This window comes from Scyliorhinus canicula, chromosome 21 (genome assembly GCF_902713615.1).
Source record: "Scyliorhinus canicula chromosome 21, sScyCan1.1, whole genome shotgun sequence".
Classification (NCBI taxonomy): Eukaryota; Metazoa; Chordata; class Chondrichthyes; order Carcharhiniformes; family Scyliorhinidae; genus Scyliorhinus; species Scyliorhinus canicula.
In genome coordinates, this window is record NC_052166.1 from 60,251,607 (window position 1) to 60,266,194 (window position 14,588).

The 14,588-nt window shown below is 50.8% G+C and overlaps 1 protein-coding gene across 5 annotated transcripts in view; it reads left to right on the forward strand.

The window, feature by feature from the left end:
* LOC119955420 (ral guanine nucleotide dissociation stimulator-like) overlaps nt 1–14,588 on the forward strand; it is a 187,038-nt gene that overhangs the window by 146,368 nt on the left and 26,082 nt on the right. For all 5 annotated transcript variants that reach the window (XM_038781542.1, XM_038781540.1, XM_038781541.1 and 2 more), the window contains exons 2-7: nt 6,466–6,576; nt 7,943–8,136; nt 8,999–9,070; nt 9,702–9,895; nt 12,126–12,253; nt 14,354–14,569. In XM_038781542.1, coding sequence (XP_038637470.1) covers nt 6,466–6,576; nt 7,943–8,136; nt 8,999–9,070; nt 9,702–9,895; nt 12,126–12,253; nt 14,354–14,569 — 915 coding nt within the window. The remainder of the gene's footprint in view (nt 1–6,465; nt 6,577–7,942; nt 8,137–8,998; nt 9,071–9,701; nt 9,896–12,125; nt 12,254–14,353; nt 14,570–14,588) is intronic.

The following is a 14,588-nucleotide window of genomic DNA, read 5'->3' on the forward strand; positions in this document are numbered from 1 at the left end:
CAATCCACTTTTAAATACAGTTAGTACTCAGGAATATCTGCTTTCCTGAGATGTCTGGATAATCTATTTAGAGAAAGGGAGATCTTTTGACACTTCTTTAAAGAAAATACTTGAATCTTATCAGAATCGTACAGAAACTCTGGCTGGATTTTTTTCAGAAGCTACTTCTCAAGCTTGTTTCAGCTCACACAATCACATAATTCTGAGCTGCTTGGAAAGAAACTGCTAGTCTGTCTACAGACATATCTTTAACTGAACTGCAGTGAGAGCGGATGCTGGACTTATGCTCACATCTCAATCTAAAACTCAACTACCTGCTTTTCTGCAAAATGTCTAAAAATGTAACTCCTCCCATTAATTACATCATCTTACCAAGCTGAAACACGTCTAATTACCTCCACAGGGAACCCCCTTAATCCAAAAAAATCTCTTTTGGCCCAAGCTTTTATGATGCCTTAATTGCACCTCTGGCTCCAAAAAACCTTTCAAACCAGGATTCTTTAAAAGTGATACAGCAGCGGTCACACACACACTAACCCAGGCTTTTAAGCCTGACTACACCAAATGCATATAGTACAATATATCTGAAATCCTTCCATTCATCACAAGGGTTATGAATGCAAAGACCCCAGAGAGGTCCCATTGATGGAAGGGTTGAGAATCAGAAGATTCAGGTCTAAGATGATTGGCGAAAGAGACAAAAGTAACCTGGGCAAAAGCGTTTTAACGCAATGAGTGTTTAGGATCTGGAATGCACTGCCTGAGAGGGTGGCAGGGGCTGATTCAATGATGGCCTTTAAAAGGCAACTGGATAAGCAGCTGAAGGGAAAAAAGTTGCAGTGGAATGAGACTAGTTAAATTCCTCTTGAAAAGAGCTGGCACTGACGTAATGGGCCAAATGGGCTTCTTCTATGCTGTAACCAATCTTTGTGAAGGAGGTTATACTGTCGCCATGTCTGCTTGTTCGGTTGGTTGTTAAAGATCAAAAAGGGCTTGGAGTGGCGATTCAACCCCTGCACTCGCATTGAAACCTGCAGCCACTCAATGGCCACGAGAGGATTTCAGGGAAAACAGATCTACTCAATGTTAACAGCTAATTGCTTTGCCAATGATTTCTACAGTTCCTCATGCAAACTGGCCTTTTCACGATCTATATGTGCAGAGTTTTTTTTGATGAGTACCCAATGATTTTTTTTCCCAATTAAGGGGCAATTTAGCGTGGCCAATCCATCTAACCTGCACATCTTTGGGGGTGAAGCCCACGCAGACACGGGGAGAATGCGCAAACTCCACACGGACAGTGACCCAGAGCCGGTATTCGAACCTGAGTCCTCAGCGCCGCAGTCCCAGTGCTAACCACTGTGCCACACGCCGCCCTTAATGTGTGCGGCGTTGATGCCATAGCAAGTCTAGAATTATACAGCACACAATGAGACCATTCGACCCGTCCTGCCTCTTCTTTTTCGGGCTATTGCTCTCACTCCTTCGCTCTTTCCTCCAAACCTTGCAATCCTTTCCCTCCTTCAAGTATTTATTCAATTCCCTCTTGGAAGTTATTATTGAATCTTCTTCCCAGTTTCCTTTGAGGTAGTAGAGCTTTCCAGACTAAAGTAATTTCCTGTGTAAAACAATAAATACATCTCTGCACCTCGGGCTCTAGTTCCTTTGTGGCGAGGCGGTGTTTATTATCATTGCCGAGTAAAGTGTAGAGGCTTTAAACCGGACCTCTGCACAGGGCTTCCTGTAAGACAAAACAGCACAATTAAGAGCTGGGAGTTTCCCACAGCGTCCTCGATTAGATTCACCTCTCCGCTCGTATCACCAGAGCCACATTAACTGGTTATCTCAGTGACAGTAGTGGGAAATACCAGGCGGAGGGGTGCTTGCTGTTTTTTCCGAGATAACAGAAGCTGGACTGTACACGTGACTCACAGTGCGAGATGTTTCGGTGATTCAATGTGCAAAGGGCTGTTTAGCTCACTGGGCTAAATCGCTGGCTTTGAAAGCAGACCAAGGCCAGCCTGCAGCACGGTTCGATTCCCGTAACGGCCTCCCCGAACAGGTGCTGGAATGTGGCGACTAGGAGATTTTCACAGTAACTTCATTTGAAGCCTACTTGTGACAATAAGCCATTTTCATTTCATTTCAATGTTCAGTTCAATAGGTTCACCTGCCAGTGAAGTCCAGTCCTGTTTTTTATTACAGACTGTGTGCACGGTTTAGCGAACTCTTCATTTGTGTGTGAAGGAAAGGGCAGAATAGAAGAGAGACTGCTCTCCGGACTGTGCAGAGTCAGTCCTCTCAGAAAGAAGAAGCTCCTTTAACTGTTGACGGGTTTCGCACAAATAGCACCCATTCTAAATAGAAGTAGGGCCAAGCGCTGAATGCAGATGTCATGCACTCGTCTCTGGGTGCACCCGTGCATACTGCAACGTGCATTTACATAGTGCCTTTAGCTCTGCCGCTCCTTTCTCCCGTAGACCTACAATTTCCTCCCCTTCAGCTGCCTATCTGATTTGCCTTTGAAAGCCGTCATTGAATCCGCCTCCACCACACCCTCAGGCTGCGCACCCCGGGCTGCATTCTCCAAAAATGGGGCTATGTCGCCACATCGTCGTAAAAACGCTGGCGTTTCACTCTTGACTTTCCTTAAAAAAAGTCAAGAGCGATTCACTTACCTGTCGGGGGCTGGCAGGGCCCTGGAGTGCTTCTCGCAGCTCTGGCTGCGGATAGGGGTCGGGGGTCCGCGCATGTGGATGGTGGCGGCCTGCAGGAGGTGCGCCGTGCGCCATGGCAGACTCAGACCGCGGACCGACGTCGACAATGTAGGCACTCCCGAGATGGTGTGGGCCCGCGGATCCGAGCAGCCCGATCGCTGCCCTGCCGCCCATGAGGTCCCCTTGGTGCTCGATCCCCCTGCCCCCCCACCAGGGCGGCCGCGGACTGAGTCCGCAGCCGTCACCCCAGGTTCCAGACCGGCAATACGTGGTTAGAACCATGCCGTCGGGAACTCGGTCGGTTTTGCCCAGGGAATCATCGGGGGGGGGGGGGGGGGGGGGGAGGAATGTCAATCTGTCAATGGCCCCGCGTAATCCGCGCGCCAACGATTCCCTGGGGACCGGAAAATCATGGGATCGGTGGCCGGCACGATTCGTGCGTAAATATCGATTCTCCGTCCCCGCGCCAAACGCGATTTGGGCGCGGGGCCGCGGAGACTCCAGCCCTCCATATCCCAGCCACCCGCTGCACAATGGCCGTTCATCCTCATGCCACCCCTGCCTCTTCTGCCAATCACCCCAAATCGACGCCCTCTTGTTCTTGGCCCCTCTGCCAACGGGAACAACATCTCTCTATCCACTCTGTTCCAACCCCTCATGGTTATTAATATAGAAACATATATTCGGACCAGATCAATGTGTAAGGAACAAATTTTAAAATAATTGTCAAAAGGAAAGATTAAAAACATCCTTTCCACAAGAAGAATCCACCCAGGACCTATAAAACGTACAAATTGGGACTCGGCGAGATGTGAGTGAAGTTGGCAAGGCTGCATTTATTCAACAACATGAGTAATAGCCACACCCCCTTCAGTGCTGGGTATTTACATTTTGTAACAACTGTCCTGCAGTATCCAGGTAATCGCACATTCCCGATAAGCTGAATCATCCGCTGAATATCCATCTACAGCAAACATCATGTAGGACCAGAGAAAAGTTATGGTGCAGAATGAGGCCATTCGGACCCTTGTGTTGGCACTGTCCAAAAGAAGTGAAAAAAAACCAAAACCAGCCCGCTCATTTTAAAAATCATTTAGAGTACCCAATTATTTTTTTACCAATTTAGTGTGGCTACTCCACCTACCCTGCACATCTTTCTTTGAGTTGTGGGGGTGAGACCCACGCAGACATGGGGAGAATGTGCAAACTCTACACGGGGGCCAGGATTGAACCCGGATCCTCGGCGCTGTGAGGCAGCAGTGCTAACCACCATGCCTCCCTCCCAGCTGCTCATTTTAATCCCACTTTCCAGGACCTAGTCCGTAACCTTTCAGATACAGGTCCAGGTACTTTTTTAAATGAGTTGACATGAAGATTAAGGAATAAATACTGACATACAGTGAGAGCTCATTGATGTTTGACTGAAAGTACCCACACTGCTCACCAGTGCACAGCAGGCCGGGTTTCAGATTGCGGTGCTAGGCACCATCCCTAAATCTCATCCATTTGTACAAAAGTTCATAGTTACACCCTCCCCCACCCACCCCCTCCTCTAGCCTACTTCTCCTGAAAAGTTTAACGGTGAAATTTGGTCAATTGATACAACACAAAAAGTCTCGGACTCCCCTGTCTTTCGCATACTGAGTAAAAGCAATGTGATTTGCAGACAGTCCCTTATTGTGGTGATGTTCCCAGGTGAATGAGAGGAGAGGCAAGGAAGTGTTTATTGTGTATGGAGTTCTGAAGGGTTAGTTCATCATTGTTTATTTGAACAGGTTTCATTACGAATTGGTTGACCCAGCATGTATTGTTGCAACTGGAATGCCTACTGTTTGGCAAATTAAATTGATGGCTAAACCTCCAGGTATTGGTCCAGTCGCAGTTAGCAACCCTACTCCAATTGGGACACCGGTCCTATGATGTTCGCAGCCCTTCGTACCGCATCTACGTAGCCAGTCTTCATCAGTGACCTTGCTTATTGCTGGTGACCTAGTAACAGAAGACATCCTAACCAAGCCTCATCTCGCCCTTCCTCGAAACCCTGCAGACTCCAGGAATAGGATCAGGCCTGTGTCCCCAAAGGGGAGATGGTGGCGTAGTGGTAATATCACTGAAATAGTAATGGAGAGTCCCAGGAAATATGCCCTGGGGACCTGTTCCGAATCTCACCCTGGCAGATGGTGAAATATGAAGTTTTTTTAAAAGTCTGATGTTGACCATGAAGCCATTGTCAGAAAAACCCCAGCTGGCTCACTGATGTCTTTTTGGGAAGGACGTCTGCCAGGTATAATCTGCGTCTTTATCAATTGGCCGCTCATTGGCCAGTCGGTGTGAAATCGCGTTCTGTAGGCTGAACACGGCCAGAAGCCGCCGAGTGCACGCGCGCAATGGACAAAGAATTCAGGCCCTTCTGGCTGTGCTGTTAGAAAGGGAGTTCCGGGGCAGCACGGTGGCCTAGTGGTTAGCACAACCGCCTCACGGCGCTGAGGTCCCAGGTTCGATCCCGGCTCTGGGTCACTGTCCGTGTGGAGTTTGCACATTCTCCCCGTGTCTGCGTGGGTTTCGCCCCCACAACCCAAAAATGTGCAGAGTAGGTGGATTGGCCACGCTAAATTGTCCCTTAATTAGAAAAAATAATTGGCTAATCTAAATTTTAAAAAAAAGGAAAAAAAAAAAAAGAAAGGGAGTTCCAGGGTTTTGACAGAGTTACAGTTCCAGGCCAGGGTGGTGAATGCCTTGGAGGGGAACTTGCAGGTGGTGGTATGTTGCCCTGGTCCTCCTAGGTAGCAGAGGTCGTGGGTTTGAAAGGTGAGTTGCTTGATGAGTTGCTGCAGTACATCTTGTAAATGGTTCACAAACTGCTGCCCTGCGCATCGATGATGGGGGGGGGGGGGGAGCGAACTTTTAAGGTGGTGGATGGGGTACCAATCACGTGGACTGTTCTGAGCTGGATGAGTGTTTCTGGAGCCGCTCACCCAGGCGAGTGGGGAGTATCAGACCCTGCCTTGTCGATGCTAGTCTTATTTAGTGTTGTACCAGCATTGCTTTGGAATGATGTTGTGGTGTGCTAATTAGGTGTGAGGGGCAATGGTGGTGTCATGGTAACGTGACTAGCCTGGTAACCCGACGGCTAATGTTCTGGCGACACAGGTTCAAATCCCAGCACAGCAGCTGGTAGAATATAAATGCACTTAATAAATTTGGGAATAACAACGTTAATGTCAGTAATGGTGGCTGTGACAATTGCCTCCGATTGTTGTTAAAAACCCATCTGGCTCACTGTTGGGGAAGGAAATCTGCCGTCCTTACCCGGTCTGGCCTACATGTGACTCCAGACCCACAGCAATTGGGTTGACTCTGAAATGGCCGAGTAAGCCACTCTTTTCAATGGTAAATAGGGATGGGTAACAAATGCAGGCAAGATTTGCCCAGCAATGCCTGTATCCCATGAAAGAGTACAAAGAACTGGAACCTCACATGGCTAAGACTTTAATCCATGTTCCCATTAGCTTACCTGTATCTCAAGTTAACAATAGCAGCAGGTCACAGCGTTCTGATTTAGCAGTTGGCCACCAATTGCACCCTGAACAAGCGGTGTGTTTTCTTTTCAAATCCTCCAGCACCCATGACATTCAAATCGGGCGAAAACAAGAAGAGGCGAGGCACAAACGTAACTGAGTTGCCCAAGGCTTCACGGGCCGGCGTGCTATTCGGGGAAATCACACTCACCGCCTTATTTCCTTTCCAGAGCGCTGCGCAGGAGATTGGCGAGGAGACCGAAGATGGCGCCATTTACACGATAACGCTCAGGAAAATTCAGTCGCACCAGGCAGCCAGCAAAGGGCAGCGAAGGCTTGGGGTAAGCAGCGGTCAGAGATGGAAAAACCACACCGAGCCCTGCAGGTCACCTTCAGTGACCTTCCTCCACCTTTTCCTTTTTCTTTCTTACATTCCCCCATTCCCGTCCGTGTCTTTTCAATGCAGTTGGCATTGTTTCATATTTTGATATAACGTCTGCATTAAATTTGAAAGCTTTGAAAGAACAATGTTTTCATACTGCCGTGCAAAACCTTGAGACCTGCCCAAGTGCTTTACAGCGAATCAAGCACTTTTCTGGCACTCTTGTAATGCGGGGAATGTGGCAGCCAATTTATGCACAGCAAGACCCCAAAGGCAGCAATGAAATTAACGACCAGATAGTCTATTTGTAGCTGTGTTTGAGGGATAAACATTGGCTTGGAAACTGGGAAGACACCCCTTCCCTTCTCCGAATAATGCCTCAAAATCTAGTGCGCCCCCCTAGTGCCTCGGTTTAACCTGATTTTTTTTTTTAACAAACAATTTTATTGAGGTATTTTTCTGCATCAGCAGGCCCGCCATTTACACGATAACGCTCAGGAAACTTTGTGTGGCATCAGCTCCCTCAGCCCCCTCCGGGAGGCCGATGATCCTCAGGTTTTGTCTTCGGGCTCTATTTTCCAGCTCCTCTACTCTGTCCAGCAGTCTTCTCTGCCTCTCCTTCAACCCGTCGACTTCTAGCGCCGCAATCGTCTGCGCATCCGCCTGCTCCTCCACCGCCTCTCCCAGCTCCTTAACTTTTTCGTTCTGGGCATCCAGCCTCAGGTTCAGCTGGTCCACTGCCTTCTCAGGTGGATGTGGGCGATTCGGTGGTACAATTCCAGATGAGAGTGGGAGAGTTGGTCTTGGCCAACTTTTAATCCTCCAACCCACACCCGAAACAGTTTACCTGGTCATTAACAGTTCACCCCGTCATTATCCACAGGCTGGCTGTGCGAGCTTGCTTTGCCCAAATTGGTTGACGTATTTCCTGTATTACAACAGAGGCCGCACTTCATTAATTGCTTCTTTAGCTGTAAAGCACTTTAGGATGTCCAGTCATTACCACAGACCCATTTGAGATTTGCTCCCTCAGAACGGTTGAATATGAAGCGTTATTGGTTATTATTCAACCACTCCCTGGATAAACCCCGCCTGAGTCATCGAGGGAGCTTCTTTTCGGCTACTAATAATTTTGTTGTTGCTTGTGCTGTACAACAATGGACAAGAAGCTCACATTGTACCAGATTACCAGGACAACAAGGAGAACAGGATGCTCAGATTGTTCTCTCTATGTGTTCAGAAGCAGAATGTCCTACCCACAGCTGAGCTGTCTCTAAACCTGACAACCACGGCGCTCACGACGTGCACTTTTCCTTCTTTCCCAGATGGACAGTGAGTCGGCGATGAACTTGTACGAAACGTGTAAGGTGCGGACCATCAAGGCGGGGACCCTGGAGAAGCTCGTGGAGTACCTGGTGTCTGCCTTCAAAGGCAACGACACCACCTACGTCACCATCTTCCTCTGCACCTACCGGGCCTTCGCGTCGACCAAACAAGTGTTAGACCTGCTGCTCAACAGGTAACGGCCACAGAGGCGGACAGGGGCAGACACCAGAACTGACAGACTTAACCTACCGGGGAACACTGAACACACAGGAGTTCTAATCACTAGGAAAGTGAACGCTGAGGGGGGGACTTGACAGCAGTCTTCAAGATTATGGAGAGGTTTGACAGGGTGGACCCAGAAAGATTGTTAACACTTGCTGGGGAGACCAGAACTAGGGGCCATCAATATAAGATTGTCACGAATAAATCCGAACTTCTTTACCCAGCAATTGGGTCAGGGTGTGGAACTTGCTACCACTAGGAGTAATTGAGGCAGAAAGCATGAAAGATATGCCAGACAAAGACTCGACGGAACGGGATATGCTGGAAGGCTTGTGTGGCATATAAAGGCCAGAATTGGGCCGAATGGCCTGTTTCTGTGGTGCGCATTCTTTGTTAACAGCTTGTCACACTGAGTTGCTCAAAGTGACTTATTTGGTAAATAGGGTGATGAGAGACATGGGAGACGGAGGAAGTTTAATATTCCTGCGGTGGTGGGGGGGAGAAGGAAAATACCATTAGCCAGGGTTCCCCTTTAGGTTGTCTCAGTTCTCGCATGAAACTTGTCACTTTGGGTGAGTTATCATGTGGTGGGACTATACCCTGGAAATGTCAATGACACCCTCCCCCACCCCATGTCCTGGACAGACCAACCCAGTTTGGTCATGGGCTGGATTTTGAGATCTTTGGGACCTGAGTGACTCATAGCCGCAACCACCCAGCACCAAAAAACATACAGACCGACTCAGAAACCAGACTGACAGGATCGAGAATGCTGCTGCTCTTTTCAGACAACCCTGATTCCTCCGTTATAATCCCTCTCTCGTCTCCTACAGGTATGGAAACCCACATCAGGTGAATGGAGATGTATCCAAACTCACGGCAGAAGACAGGGTGCAATTGAAAAAGTAAGGGCTTCTTCTGCTGGCAATTCCTGCGAAAGCCGTTGTGATGCCCCAAATGTTGAGTAACGAGTGTGTTATGCCGTAGCGGATTCCTAAAGGGACAGTGCCTCCAGATTCTGATCTTTTATGTCTGGGAAGTGTGATGCATCTTGCCTTGTGACAACAGCTTCCATTCCGTTCCACGTTTTCACTTTGACAGGAGGCAACCTGCCAAGGTGATTCGATGCCTGTCGCACGCTTTGCAGAATTTTGGAAGCTATTTGTGTCGAATTGACCTTTGGACGTAAATAAAGAGCGCAGGCATTAAGAGCAGGGGTTGGCCTAAAGGTAGATGGATGTCCTGAAAATTGGGCTTTGTTTACCGTTGGGACAGAAATAAAGACCTCAAGGTCTTCCTTAGGAGAGTTATTAGGGTAGACTCCATGAAAGAGTGTACTGTAGTTACTTTGTGGAAGGGAAGAACATGATGAATCAAATGGGCTTCCTTACCCCCCCCGCCCGCCAGGACCCCTGTACAACCTTTCCTTTGCCACCTAGAAATTGGAGTTATGGTGCACATCTTAATTGGAGGTATGGTAGAAACCATCCCTAGCCCATTGCAGAGTGTTTACCAACCTCTCTCCTCTTCTTCCAGCACCATTTCATCGATCCTCGGCGCCTGGCTTGATCAGTATTCGGAAGATTTCAGGAAACCGCCGGATTACTCCTCCCTGAGGCACCTGTACACCTACATTCATCAGATGTTCCCGGGTTCGGATCTGCAACGTCGCGCCCATATCCTCCTCGGCACATTCCAAAAGCACAAGGAACCAGAAGCTGATCAGGATGGTAGGTGCTGCCCACCCCTCCTCCTTCTTCCGCCCCCCCCCAAGCCCCCCCCCCCCCCCCCCCCCCCCCCCCCCCGCCCTCCCCAGGCTCAAGCACCAAATGAAGGATGAATCTCTGAGGGAGTGCTGCAATGCCAGAGGTGCTGCCCCTCGGCAGCGATGGTAAACCAAAACCCCACTTGTCTTCTCGGATGGCTGTAAAAAAGATCCCAGGCGGGATCCCGCTCCGACGCCAGCTGCCGAATTCTCCGGCGCCGGTTTTTGGGCGGGGGCAGGGATCGCGCCGTGCCGGTTGGGGGCCGTTGCCAGCGGTCCCCCTGGTGATTCTCCGGGACCCGATGGGCCGAGCGGCCGCCCGTTTTCAGCCAGGCCTGCTGGTGTGGATCAGACAAGGTCCATACCAGCGGGACCTGGCTTGGAGGGCGGCTTGCAGAGTCCTCGGGGGGGGATCCACGATTGGGGCCCACCGATCTGCGGGCGGACCTGTGCCGTGGGGGCACTCTTTCCCTCCGTGCCGGCCTCTGTAAGGCTCCGCGATTGCCGGTACGGAGAAGAAACCCTCGCGCATGCCCAGGAAACAAGGCAACTCGCACCGGCCGGCGGAGGCCCTTTGCCGCCGGTTGGCACGGCGCCAAACCCTCCAGCGCCAGCCTAGCCCCCGGATGTGCGGAGGATTCCGCACCTTCCAGGCGGCCCGAAGCCGGAGTGGTTCACGCCACTCTTTGGCGCTGGTACGGCCGGCCTCGCCGGTTGCAGGAGAATCCCGGCTCCCATGTCACAATTTGGAAGAAGAGTGGCAGAATTATCCCTCATGCCCTGAACAATATTTATCCCTGTTACATTGTTGTTTGTGGGATCTTCCTGCGCGCAGATTGGCTGCTGCGTTTCCTACTTTGCAGCAGTGACTACATGTGAAAAAATGCTTCAATGTCTGTGAAAGCCGGTGATCAGGGGAGGTGCTATATAAATGCACCTTCCTTCCTTGACTTGGGATGAGGTATCGGAAAATTGCTGGCAGCCCCCTATCAACATGAGGCAACTCCCATGAGGTTAAAAGGGGGGAGAACTGGAAGGAGAATGGCGGAGAAAACAAAAAAATGTGGGCCTGAATTTTTAGCACTCATTCCCGCCAAACTTGGGCCAGGCCTACCGCCACTTTGTGCTCAATTGAACATTGATTGATGGCAGGTGGGACTTCTGTCCGCCTTTGGAAGTCTCGCCTTGGGGAGCTGAGGGACCGGGGGAATCCTGTGCAATTTTACATTCCACTCCCCACTCCACCCTGCCTCAGAACCAACTAGCCTGGGGCCTAATATTGTGGCCCAGGAGTCTTCATTCCTGCGAATGTCAATGAAATGAAATGAAATGAAAATCACTTATTGTCACGAGTAGGCTTCAATGAAGTTACTGTGAAAGCCCCTAGTCGCCACATTCCGGCGCCCGTTCGGGGAGGCTGGTACGGGAATCGAACCGTGCTGCTGGCCTGCCTGGTTCTCCCTGATGCAGTCCTATTGTTGTAATGTCTGACCAATGCCATTCCATTTTCAAAGTGTAGTAATCCACGGGAGGCAGGAGTTCTGTCACCACACCAATATTTATTTACAATAACGATATTACAGGAGCAGCTACAAACAGTGCTGCTAGCAGTCCAGTCAACTTAAGACTGCTCACAAAGCCTACACAGGTGATTATATGGGCCCCCTCAATGAGCTATCATTGAGGGAGCTCATACTCCAATTGGCCAACCAATAAAGCCAATTGGAGTTCATTACACAAAGTGTTTATGGCAGCGTGTCCTCATAGGACTGGAGAAAGGGTTAGTCGGTGTTGGCACCGTCTTCCCCTGGCTGTTTACATTGTAAGGACGCCCGAACAATAGAAACCTGCATTTATATAGCACCATTCGCACAGTAAAACATTGAAGCACAATTTGACACCGAGCCTCCTCAGGAGATTTTAGAGTTTTGAGGCTTCAAGAAGTGCCTCAAAGGAGGAGAGAAAGAGAGAGAGAGAGTCAGAGAGGGCAGATTGATTCAGGGAGGTCATTCTGGGGTAACTGAAGATGCGGCTGCCGATGGTGGCGTGATGAAAATCGGGGATGTGCAAGAGGCCAGAATAGTGGGGGGTTGGGGTGGGGGGGAAATCCAATGGTTCCCGAATGTTCAGGGGGTGACTGACCTGTGCGCGGAAGGGCTGGTTTTAATGATAGCCAAAACCATCTGTTTGTACAGTTACAGCAGCCGACCACAGCAGCTGCACGATCGCCGTGGTGGAGGAGAACGGATTTGAAGATGGGAAGCCTGACTTCCTCTCCTTCTGTGCTAATGTTGTGGCTGAGCAGTTCACGTTAATGGACGCGGTGAGTAATGCAAAAAGCCTGTCACTTACTCTGTTGCGAAAACACATGAATGATCAGCGTATGCTAACACTTCCTTCCTGGGCCCTCAGAAAGATTGTTGCCCTCAGCCTTGTGCCCGTTCCAGTCACATTGTGTTTTCATCCTTTGACAAACGTTTGGCACCAATTTTTCCACCCAATGGGTTAGGTGCAATAGTAGTTGGTTTCCACAACAACGACTTTGAAAAACCGCCCCCTCCTCCTGAGCGAACATTTTCCCTTGTGGCTCTTCCGTCTGCTTAGTCTTGACACAGGGTAGGTTTCACAACCTTGAATTCCCCTGTTTGGGCCCTCACCCTCTGGAAGCGGTTTGTGGATAAATAGCCCGGCTTGTCTTCGACTTCATTCACTTTAGAGGATCTCCACATCTGGGGCGAAATTCTCCGACCCCCAGCAGGGTCGGAGAATCGCCTGGGGCCGCCTAAAATCCCGCCCCCGCCGTGGCAGAGATTCTCCGCCACCCGGGAAGTGGCGGCGGCGGAATCTCGCCACTCCGAACGGAGAGGCCCCTGCGGCGATTCTCCGGCCCGGATGGGCCGAAGTCCCGCCGCTGGGAGGCCTCTCCCGCCGCCGAGGTTTAAACCACCTCTGGAACGGCGGGATCAGCGGCACGAGCGGGCCCCAGGGTCCTGGGGGGGGGGGGGGGGGGGGGCAGGGGGCGATCGGACCCCGGGGGGTGCCCCCACGGTGGCCTGGCCCGCTATCGGGGCCCCCGGCTCAGACTCCGGACCAGTGCCCTGGCTGCACTAGTTTCTTCCGCGGCCGCCACGGCCTCCGCCATGGCGGAAGCGGAAGAGAACCTCACATCGCGCTGATGTCACTGCCGGCGCATGCGCGGACCGGCGAAAGCCTTTTGGCCAGCCCCGCTGCCGGGGGCGCCGGTTTTTTGCGCCGATCTTCTGGTGGCAACCGCTCCAGCGCGGGGCTGGCCAAAATAATTCCCCACCTTTGGGGAGGCGCGACCCCTGAGTGGTTGGCGCCACTCCCCTACTCCGGGACCCTCCGTCACGCCGGGTAGGGGAGAATGCCGCCCCTGGTGTGCACCAGACCTGACACCGGGTCCTGGATCTGATCATTTGATCACAGGAAGTGTGGCAGGCCCATCAGCCCATGAGCCTGTCATCTGATCCTAGTATCCCTACAGTGCAGAAGGAGGCCATTTGGCCCATCAAGTCTCCACCGACCCTCCGAAAGAGCGCTCTACCCAGGTCCACACCCCATCCGAAGCCCATAACCTAACCTGCGCGTTCCTTGGATACTAAGGAGCAATTTGGCACGGCAAATCCACCTAACCTGCTCATCTTTGCACCGTGGGAGGAAACTGGAGCAGCCGGAGGAAATCCCCACAGATGGGGAGAAAGTGCAAACTCCTCAAGGTCATAATCAAACCCGGATCCCTGACGGGCAGCAGTGCTAACCACTGTGTCAACATGCCGCCCGATCTGAACGCTCTTAAACGGTTTTTAATACTAATATTAAGCAAACAAATGATGGAACATAGTGATGGAATATTCTAAACTTGCCTGGATGAGTGCCACTCCAACAACACTCGAGAAGCTCGACGTCACCCTGGACAAGGCAGCCTGCTTAACCAGCATCCCTTTCACCACCTTAAACATTCACTAACACCACCACCAACGCACAGCGGCATCATAGTGCACCATCTGCAAGATGCCCGACAAGGTTCCTTCGACAGCACCTTCTGGATCCGCTAGAAGGACAAGGGTAGCAGGTGCATGGGAATACCACCAACTGAAAGTTCCCCTCCAAGTCGCAAATCATCCTGACGTAGAACCAGATCTACCATCCTTTCACTGTATCAAAATCCTGGAACTTATTTCCTGTCAGCACTGTGGGTGACCCCACGTCACACCACATGGACTGCAGTGGTTTAAGAAAGTGGCTCAGCCCAACCTTCTCGAGAGCAATCAGTGATGGTAACAAATACTGGTCTAGCCAGCGAAACCCACATCCCCCGAGAACGCTTAAAAGAAAAATCCAATTTCTATCATTCATCTATTTGCGACGGTGCCGTTTATGAGATTCTATTTCTGTTACACAGGAATTGTTCAAGAAAGTCGTCCCATATCACTGCCTGGGAAGCATCTGGTCCCAGAGAGACAAGAAAGGGAAAGAGCATTTGGCGCCCACAATTCGTGCGACCGTCACGCAGTTTAACAGAGTGACGAACTGCGTCATTGAGACCTGTTTGAGCGACAAGACCCTGAAACCTCAGCAGAGAGCTAAAGTCATTGAGAGATGGATTGAGGTGGCCAGGGTGAGTAAGAAGCTAGATC